An 11,088-nucleotide genomic window follows, 5' to 3' on the forward strand; every position below is an offset into this window, starting at 1 on the left:
ATTCAATCACTATAACAATAGACAATACCTTTACACAAAACAATCGAAGGGGACTCGAACCCCTGTGTCACTCTCAGCAAACAGACAAATACTTATAATAGTTACCGCGGGCTTATTCAGAATTTACCTTAAGTGGGGACTCTAACCCCTTTCGAACCAAGCGGGGACTCTAACCCCTTCCCAGGTTCTCAACCCAACCCTGCGGAGCTTTCGCTGTGACTTACGGGCAGGTTACCAAATTCCTGAAAGAATGCCTTAATACTCACAATTAGCGGTCTTTGCTCAGGGGGTCTTCGGTCTGGGGATCGGGAGAAATCCTCTCTGAGAATCCCTCGGTGCCGGCTGAGGTTCCGCGATCCCAGGATCCGTTGAGGCTCAAGAGCGATGTCCCACCTGGGTCGCCAAAACTGTTACCGTAAGTCGGTGAAATAAGAACTCTCCAAGACCCGATTTTGGAGTTTTAGAAAGCAGGCATTCTTTAATGTGGCGCCGGGTGCACAGGGGATCGCTCCACCTAGTGTGCGCCCCAAATCACTCAACCATAGAAGTTATATACAGTTAGAGTATACATATTCATTACATTTCCGAGAAATAATCTAAATATTCATGTTATTTCCTGAAATTCATTAACATATGCAAAAGTCTTTGACGCATGCGCCCTTATGTCCTCTGGTGGTCTTCCAGGGTCCTCTGGTGGTCTTCCAGGGTCCTCTGGTGGTCGTCGATAGTCTTCCTCACAGTGTCCTTTAGTTGAACTCAGTCTTTACACATGCTCAGTTTTAACCCTTGGCTTAATTAGCACAATTCTCATTAGCACAAACTAGCTTAGGCTGGCACAACCCCCTTATCTATTCTACTCAAGATACAAGGTTAGCTTCCTTATCTATTTTACGCAGAATACAAAGTTTCAAGGCCTTTTTATGTACTGAATGTCCGGACTACCTATTCATAAAGCATTCCTAACCCATCTGCATCATTTCAACCAAAGAATCATATGTCTCTTCACTGTTCCTTTGTAATTGGTATCAGTAGGAGCCCAGCCGCAGGGCAGGGGCAGCTCTTGCCCACGACAGGTGCTCGATGAGAAGGCCCAGGGCGGCCATGCTGCCCTCCCGGTGCCCGCAGCAGGCCGCCCCCTGTGTCCAGGGACTGCTTTTGAGTCTTTATTTTAATGTTTGAGTGGCATGGCCCACAGCTGCTGGGGAATCTTCTGCAGTGCCAGGAATCAAGTTGGAGTCACTCTGGTTAGTCCATCACACACAAAATACCCAGTGAAGTAATGGGCCATGCGTGCAGTGTGATGGCATTAGGGTATGGCCTCCTACTGTGAGTGTCCAAGGGAGGGGAAAATTCTAGAAATCGCCTGTGTTCAGTGCTCCAAAAATCATCTTTATCACGTTCCATTAATGCTGTTCATTAACTGAGTTTGTATGAGAAGAATAGCAAAGCCTGCATTTAAATAACACTGTTATCAGGTTGGAGTTGGGTAAAGCTGAGGTGTACTGTTTGAGCGGCCACGTATTTGGAGATCGTCATGGTTCACGCTGAAATTCTGCTCCAACAGAGCAGGCTGGTTCTGGGACACACAGCCTGGGGCCAGGGGTAAGCTGGCGAGGAAGTGGGCCGGAGGGGCGTTTCGTGGGACAGTGTTACTCCTGCTGACTCGTAAAGTATTACTTTGTGTGTGCCAGGTTTCTTACTCTTCTTCATTATGTTGTTGTATGAAAGACAGGCAGGAAAATGTGTAATGATTGCTTAACCCTGAATGCATTTGTGGTACTGCGCTGGTGTGACCCAGTGTAAGAAAGGGGTGTTTTAACTTGTCAGCCTCGCTTAAACTTGGGGTACACCAGCTTCCTTTCGTTTTTGCAAATAATGATTTCAAGAACAAAAAAATTAAGCGCAATGCAATGCCAGCAGTCTTTTCAATTTATCCGCATGTCCTGGTTTCGGCTGGGATAGGGTTAAATTTCTTCCTAGTGCTGTGTTTTGGATTTAGTATGAGGAGAATGTTGATAACACACTGATGTTTTCAGTTGTTGCTAAGTACCCTCCTAGTCCAAGGACAGCTCCCATGCCTACTGACTGAGCTAGGTACACGAGATGGGAGGGAACATAATCAGGACAGCCAGCCCAGCTGGCTAATGGGGTATTCCATACCATGTGACGTCATGCTCAGTATATGAATGGTAGGCGTGATCCAGGAAGTACCGATCGCTTCTTGGTTATCGGTCAGTGCGGGTGGTGAGCAATTGCATTGTGCATCACTCATTTTGTATATTCTATCATTATCATTATTATTTTCCCTTTTTCTGTTCCATTAAACTGTCTTTATCTCAACCCACGAGTTTTTCTCACTCTTACCCTTCCGATTCTCTCCCCATCCCACTGGGGGGGTGGGGGAGTGAGGGAGCGGCTGCGTGGTATTTGGCTGCCTGCCAGGTTAAACCACGACACCGCACAAATATGAATTTAAAAAATGTTTTTAGGTTTGTAAAATCGGGCACAGAACTTATCAAGTTCCAAAATTAAAACTACATGTTCAACCCTGGTTCACACCTCTAGACATGTAAGTGGTTCTCCAGTTACATCAGTAATGCTCCCTCTGCCTTGGTCAGTCTGCAAAATGCTCCGTGTTCAGTTGGTGATAATTGTTGGGCTTTTTTTTCCTTTTTTTGAATTAATATGTTATGAATATGCTCTGTTCTATGTTGCTCTGAAGAGAAAATTGTTCTTTTTGTGGACTTTCTGTGATGCTCATGAGGTATGGCTGTGAGTTGAGAGGGTCTGCATTGTTCCTATTTTACAGATGGAAAATGGAGTACAGAGAGATGAAGGTAAATGTACTTGGAAGTTTTGGGTGTCTGAGTTGACATCAAGGGCCTCTATATTTTGAATTCTTTGTTATAAGCTACTCCATACTTAAAGCACAGTTCCTGTTCGTCATCTACCCAGTTAAGACTGCTTACAGATTTCTCATCTTAGTCTCAGCCTCCTTGCTGAGCATCGGGAAAGTCATAGCCCATCCCTCCAGATTCCCACCCTGTCTCTTTCTTTCTCACTTGCAGTGCTGTTTTGTTTACTTTACCATTACAAACCGCTTCATGGTTACTTAATCTCCTGCTCCTAATCACCTTGTCCAGTGAGTTGTAGTCTTCTCATCTGGCTTTTTATCTAATCTCCCTTTCAAACAGACATGTACATATGTGCTGGCTAATGGTTTCTACGTTTTTTTTCCCTCTCAGACCTCTAGTACTAAGGAGTATTCAGTCCTTATCTCATCTGTATCTGCAGTAGCTGGTGCTCTCCTGCCAGCACCCAGTCCCAGTTTTCACTTCTCACTTTCTCTTGATTTATTCCATCCAGTCTGTCTTTTTGTTCCCTTTACATTCAAAGCAGACAGCGCTCTCCTTGTTTTGCCTGGATCCAGCAATAGTGGAAGGGACTGAGAATGCAAGGGAAAAGGATCTGTTGCTGTCACTAAACAAAATCTGCTCTAGGCTGTCCCATGACAAGTCAGAGCTGTGACTGGAGAAGTCCCGTGGCTGTGTGTAGAAGCAAGCATCACTGCAGGTGCATCTTCTGGAAATGCAGCTCTGAACTTAGCTTCTGTTGAGTGTAAGGAAACAGTGTTAACAGAGGTTTATAATTTGGCTAGATTTTCATAGAGATGTCAGAAACACATAACTGATGTGAAGATCGTCTCCCTTCAAAATCTTATAAGCAATTAATGAGATTCACAAGCAATTAAAAATGGCGCTTATAAGAGGGAGTGGTCCCTTAATTCATCGGTGGTGTTGTCCTGGCTGGGTGGTCGATAGTAGACTCCCACAACAACATCCACTTTATTTGCTTTCCCCTTCATCCTTACCCAGAGGCTCTCAACCGTGTCGTCGCCAACTGCAAGCGCCATACAGTCCAACCCCTCCCTTACATACAGCGCCACCCCCCCGCCTCGCCTGCCCTGCCTATGCCTCCTGAAGAGCCTATAACCGTCCATCACGGCACCCCAGTCACAGGACTCATCCCACCAGGTTTCGCTTATGCCAATGATGTCGTAGCTCTGGGACTGGGCCAAAGCTTCTAGCTCCTCTTGTTTATTCCTCATGCTGCGCACATTAGTATAAAGACATTTCAAATGTGCTCCAGTGTACTCAGCACATCGTGGAGCAGGCTGAAGGACCTCACTAGCACACTGTTCCTCAAACACTGGTGTGCCGCCCCCAGGCTTATCTCTAGCGAGCCTGGTTTTATCCCTTTCCCCCTTCAAATCTAGTTTAAAGCTCTTTCAATGAGCCCTGCTAACTCCTGCGCAAAGATCCTTTTCCCCCTTTGAGAAAGGTGTCAAGAGAGAACAACATAGATTGGTTCCTCTGTTCAATCACTGACAACACACACGGAGGTCATTACAAAGTACTGTATATTGGCTTTCTTTTAAGTCAGATGAATTAACAAAATCTGGGGAACTGATGGTTAATTTGGGTCTGGATCCTACTACAGCTGGATTTCCCACACTGATGCTTGTATGTAAGAAACTTGCTTAGGCTACAGAGCTGCTTATCAAAAGGGCTGTCTATACTGCACCAGTTCTTCCCCCACTGAGCTTCAAAGTCCCAATGCCTGTGGGTCATGCGTCTGCCAATCCACTTTATTTCGTATAGCTGTTGTTCTTTTGTGTCATGCTAACACTTTAGGGCTTTTTAGTGAGCATTTTTTATTGTTTTTTTTTCAACCCAGCCTATGAACAGCAATTGTAAAGCATTGCTTTTTATCTGATCACAAAATATTAATAAGAACAAAGTGGTAATATTAGCTCTACCAGTTTTCTGCAATAATTTAAATCTTTGGAATGGAATACAAATAGTATGATAGCAATTTGATAACATCAACTACTTATTGATGGTCAGCTGCTTAACATAGCACTGTACACCGGGCTTTATTACAGTACTCTGAGAACTGCTGTCAGCTTATAATAAGGGGTCTGCTTCCAAGCATCTCTGGGATCTTTCTCACCTAAGCTATAATCCTGAAGAAAGAGTTATTCCTTAGCTATTTATCATTTACATTATCTTATGTCTATGTAAGCTACGTTCTTCAAGCTGGTTTTGACTTCTACTATAAACAGCTCAGGTTAGGGACCTGGCATTTCTGTATTATACAAGTAATCTTTGCAATCTTTATCAATATTGCTGACATAATCATGTGGCTTGAGGATCTGAGAGCAGAGTTTGTATATGTCATTGTTTAACCTGGCAGACAGCCAAACACCACGCAGCCGCTCGCTCACTCCACCCCACCACAGTGGGACGGGGAGAGAATCGGAAGGGTTGAGATAAAGACAGTTTAACAGAACAGAAAAGGGAAAATAATAATAATAATGATAGCATATACAAAATGAGTGATGCACAATGCAATTGCTCACCACCCATGCTGACTGATAACCAAGTAGCGATTGCTACTTCCTGGATCACGTCTACCATTCATATACTGAGCATGACGTCACATAGTATGGAATACCCCGTTGGCCAGCTGGGCTGGCGATCCCGGCTGTGCTCCCTCCCAACACTTGTTTTGTTTTGGTTTGGTTTGGTTTGGTTTGGTTTTTTAAGCTGAATGTCCTTGACTAGCAGGGTACTTAGCAACAACTGAACACATCAGTGTGTTATCAACATTCTCCTCATACTAAATCCAAAACACAGCACTAGGACGAAATTTAACTCTATCCCAGCCGAAACCAGGACAGTATAATTCTGCCCTGTTGTAATTACACCACATACAGACCAAAATGACTCTTTGGCATTTGAGTTAATTTTCTTTAGGACTGTTGTTTAGTTGGTATAATTTAGACTTCTTCAGTCTTCATGCAAGCTACTGCAAAGATTTGTCCATGTCATTGTACTGGCAAAAAGCTTTGTTACACCTCACTTTTCCAGTGAAGCCTGTCTGTGCCTTGTCAAATCTTTGTTAAGTGAAGCTATGGTAACTTAGTTCAAAACTCTAAAGAACACGAATATATGCTGCATTTCTGTACACCTCTTTAGGAGGTCACACAGTCTAGACAGGATGCTAATGCTGTATATCAGACTCTTGCAGTTGAAGGGTAAATTCTAATTGTAACTGCTCAGCAGTGGTAATTTGTGACCGAGGAATGATCTGGCATGGAGGGCAAGGAGGCCTAACTGCAAGAACGGGTTAAACTGGCTGGAAGCAGGAATGCCAGAGACAGAAGAGACTCCTTCAAGGGACTGAAGTTTCCCTTGTTAATGAGTAAGAAACAGCCTCAGCATTGTCTTGTAGCCATCCTAGAATGCCAGCATTCAGGGGCCCAAGCTCAGGGGCCACCTTTGGGCAGCAGAGCTGGGCTCGGGGATGGACCCACGGCTGGGTTGAGGTGCCCCATGCAACCGCTCAGGAGATTGGTGCTGGTGGAAGAGTATATAAGGTATCTGCTTGTGATGCATCTTTGCAGACTCCATGTAGAACTGCTTATTGTGGTAGGACTCTGCCCAATGCATTGTTCATTATTGTTTTTTTTTTTATTTTTAAGCACAAATGTGTGTTTAATTTGCCTCAAGGGGTACCATAAAAATTCTCCAACACAGTAATAACTTGAAAGGAACAGCTATCTAAAGTTGTTCTACTTTTGAGAATCTGTACTGGAAAACATGCATACTTGTGTATTTCTTGTGTGAGAATTATTTTCTTATACTTTAAAATGTAAGATGTAAGCATTTTTCATTCTGGAACTGTATCAAAACTTGTTTATTGAATAACAGAGGGGCCATCCTTCAACACTGTTCATGGCTTATTGTACAGAAACCTGCTTGCTCAAGGAGACTCTCCTTTATATTCCAGTTGGGGTTTTTTTGTGGCTAAAATCATCCACAAATATTGATAGAAACTGACATAAAGTTAAAATACTTCTCCCACAGACAGTCAAGTTCCATGTCTGTTCAGTTTGGCTTGGTGGATATATGACTTTTTGGAGCAGAGTGAGTTCATGGACAGTATCTGCTTGTGCAGTTTAACTTGTTAGCGTGAGAGGACTGTGTTGGGTATGGTGGGTGTCATGGGGGTTCTGGACTGAGACATCTGAAGGCTGTCATACAAGACAGAACAGTCAGGAATGGCTGTCTTGTCCATACGGTTTATAAGTTCCTGTGGCATTCGAAGAGGCAGAGCAAAACTCAATGTGATAGCTTTGTGGTGTACAAAGCAGCCATAGCTGTCAGCTCTACCACCTAGCAATTTGAGTAGAAACTGCAGAGGTTGTCTGACCATCTTGCCTGTGAATTGGAAGGAGATCCCAGATGACTGGCCCTGTTGTATCTTCATGCACAAAGTTAGTCTGTTCACATTTCAATTCAGATACAGTGTAACATGCCTCTTTATTTCCTTAGAGGTCACTTGTGCTTAGCTTTCAGCATTGCATTCAGTTTGCATAGACAGTTTCAGTTCTAGCTAGTCTGAGGACAGCATGCTCTTTCTTACTGCATACCTGATTTTAAGGCCATCTAAACTGAGGAAACTTCTACTGCAGCTATGCTAGCCTGCTGCAAAGTTTTATGAGTCCCAGCACTTGGGTAATCTGGCACCGCCATTTGAAAGCATAATGATGCCCTGGGGTACTTGAAGCAGTTTCTATTGTAACTGTTCAGATGGTAGGAGCACCTGACAGCTATTTTAACGAGGTACTTTTATATCTCTGGTGATGTGGAAAAGCATTTTGGTTGCTGATACAATCCTTGAATAGGGATATAGGTTGTCTTTTGGATAATAAACTAAAACAAAGGGAAGAAAAATTGTCAAGTGTTTGAAAATGAGTCTAATTTTTCTGTTGATAAGGGCCTCTTTAATTTTTCAGAGTAAATTATGCTGTCTAGTTTATTTTTAAAAGGGACAAAAAAAGTCCATACTTCAGTAACAGCAACTTCTTAAATTTTTTTTTTTTTTTTTTTTTTGAGAGAGAGAGAGTAGTGGAACCAGCAGTTCAAAAGGAAGAAGTTTTACTGGCTGGAAAGTTCCAAATACAAATAATGCCTCTGGAGAGTTATACGAAGTGGATGAATTTGCAACAAAAGCTCTTACAGGAAAGCTGACTACAGTTTTTCTTTCTGTTGTCTATATCATTGTCTTTATCATTGGTTTGCCAAGTGATGCCATGGCCCTCTGGGTCTTTTTTTTCCAAACAAAGAAGAAACATCTGGCTGTGATTTATATGGTTAACTTGGCATTGGCAGACCTTCTCTTTGTTGTCTGGTTCCCGCTGAAGATTGCATACCGTGTAAATGGCAATAATTGGCTATTCGGTGAAGGTCTCTGCAAAGTACTTGTTGGATTTTTCTATGGAAATATGTACCACTCCATTCTCTTTATGACATGTCTCAGTGTGCAACGGTATTGGGTTGTAGTGAACCCCATAGTGCATTCAAGAAAGAAATCTGAAATTGCCTTGGGCATCTCCCTTGCTATCTGGATACTGATTTTGTTGGGCACCATTCCATTGTATCTTGTTAATCAGACTGCATATATTTCAAATCTTAACATCACTACCTGCCATGATGTGTTACCTGAAAATGTTTTGGCTCGTGACATGTTCAATTATTTCCTCTCACTTGTAATTGGACTCTTCTTAATCCCAGCTCTCCTCACAGCTTTCGCTTACATACTAATGATTAAGACTGTGAATGCTTCCATCTCGGATATAAGCACTGGGAAGAAATGAAAAAGAGCAAACTCATTATTGCTGTCCTGTACATGTATCTCATCTGGTTTACACCTAGCAATGTGCTGCTTGTGCGCTATTTGCTCCTCAAAACCTACAGCCAGAGCTATCTGTATGTGTTGTACATAACTGCACTGTGTCTTTCTACTCTGAACAGTTGTATTGATCCATTCATCTGTTATTATATTTCAAAAGACTTGAGAGACAACCTTAAAAATGCTCTTTGCCAAAGTGTGCGAACTACGCGGAGGATGCAAGTCTCTCTCTCTTCAAGCAGATACCCCAAGAAATCCAATTCTTACTCTTCAAACTGAAATGGAACCACTAAATCAACCTACTGAGTTTAGTCCTAGAAGAAAAGTGAACTTTTACTACTACTGCTGAAATGATGTGACAAGAGAGTTATTTTGTACAAGAGAGTCTGAAGAAACATCTTTGCTTTTTAATTATGTTGAAGCCTGGATTTCAGAACTTGCAGCTGCTTACCCTGTATAGAAATTGCAAGCAGATAAATCCTTCCACCAGACTGGAAAAAAATTCATGACATTTCTGATGCTCTGCAAAAATTCTGCTCACCTGGAAGTGAATTGTGGTTGAAGACATTTTTGTTCAATATCGAAGTTGTTAAAAAGCAAAATGTCACTGGAATGTTATGTAGTGTTGCTAGCATATTTAATTAACAGAGAAATTTGTTTTGTTTGGCTTTAACTGTAATGTATTAAACAGTTGAACAGATTGTTTTTGTAGGACCTTGCTCTGTGTACCTGCTTACACTGAACATTATTTGAAACTGTAAAGAGAAGGAAAGGAGAATCCTTTTCACCATCTTGGTGTGGGTCCAGCAACGTGACTTCTTATTATCTTTAGTATAATGTAATTTTATATTGTTTTCCAAGTTTTCATGTTGTAAATACTAACATGGTAGAAGCCTGTAAGGTTATCCTATTGATTTGACAAGTTGAACTTGTTATCAGCTAGCACTGAGATAAATAAAATGTTAGTTGAGATTATACACTGTTACTTAACGCTTGCCAGTACATGATCTTAAATGGGGCTATTTAACAAAGTTTTGATGAATAGCTATTTGATTTTTATATAATGTGTCTTGTATTTTTTAAGATATCTAAATAAGATTTTTTTTTATAACACGTTTGTGTTGGGTGCTTTCTTTTATGCTTTTACATGCTCTTCAAAATGCTGGGTAGTTCTACTTGCCTGGTTTCAGGTAGCAAAGATATTATTCCTAATAGTGAATTAGAAGTCTGACAACTGTAGCTGTAATGTCTAAATGGGTTAAGTAAAATTTACCTAGTGATGCATTTCATCAGAGCAAAACTGTTCCCTTATCTCATTAGCAGATAACTAAAACCAAATGGTTCAGAGCTGTGGGGGAATAATGAGATATGAACAAACACATTAACAAGATGGCAAACTTCAGCCCCGGTGGATTTCTAAAATATCTTAAGTCCTCCTCCCTCATCCAGAATAGTTGTGACCACTCGGGAATATAGAATCACATTTACTTTTAATCTGAAAACCTGATGGATATATGCTTGGTGATAGGATTTAAATGCATTCTTTCAAATCTTGCAGTCCTGATAAGTTTCACCAAGTTGTATGTTGAACTAGCATCAAAGTGACCTATCTGAGACTTCGGCATAGCTGGGTCCCTACAAACACAAGCAAATAGAAAAGCCCTCAGTCCAAAAAGTACTCTGAAACAGCTGGTATATAGATGGGAAATATTCACCATTTCAAATATGGAGAGTAAGGAAGGGGGGAGATTGAACTGTAGCAAGAATTTGAACAGTCTTGTACAGCTTAGAGGCCATAAGAATTTATATAATAAATTATTTTTTTCTGTGTGCTAGTCAGTTCCTTCCCTTGTCTTGTTCTTTGGTTTCCACATTCTCCCCCTACTTTGCCAACAAGGTTCCCCCCCCCACATAATAAAGACTAAGAGGTTTGTTTAATGTGTTTGATCTCTCATCTCAAGGGTTAATTAAGCTCTAGCTCTCCTTTTATCTGCTGCAGTCTTGTCTACTAACTCTTACCAGGTGCTTACCACCACACAACATCCTACTTTTATGGTATCTCAGAGGTCCAAGCTAAGATAGCAACTTATTATCTTAATAAATGTCTGTTTGAGGAGCAGAGAGTGTACAGCTCTTTAGATGGCATGGAACACAAATGCTTCTCAGGCATGAACACAGTTTACTCTTCCTGTTTCCTGACAGAAACACAAGGAAATAATTATTTATTACTGAACTGAAGATGTAATGCAGCATCCTTACTTAAACAACTGTACATAAGAGGCCATAGATCACTGGAAGGTTTTGGGAAGAAGGGGGTTGCACCATCTT

The 11,088-nt window shown here is 41.6% G+C and overlaps 1 protein-coding gene across 1 annotated transcript; it reads left to right on the forward strand.

The window, feature by feature from the left end:
• The first annotated feature begins 2,809 nt into the window (after nucleotides 1–2,809).
• On the forward strand, nucleotides 2,810–9,870 carry LOC142074981 (proteinase-activated receptor 2-like). Its single transcript, XM_075135981.1, is given in 3 exon segments — nucleotides 2,810–2,837; nucleotides 7,965–8,732; nucleotides 8,735–9,870. Coding segments are annotated over 3 exon segments (1,101 nt in total). The 3' UTR covers nucleotides 9,040–9,870.
• The last annotated feature ends 1,218 nt before the right edge of the window (nucleotides 9,871–11,088 follow it).

This window comes from Calonectris borealis, chromosome W (genome assembly GCF_964195595.1).
Source record: "Calonectris borealis chromosome W, bCalBor7.hap1.2, whole genome shotgun sequence".
Taxonomy (NCBI): domain Eukaryota; kingdom Metazoa; phylum Chordata; class Aves; order Procellariiformes; family Procellariidae; genus Calonectris; species Calonectris borealis.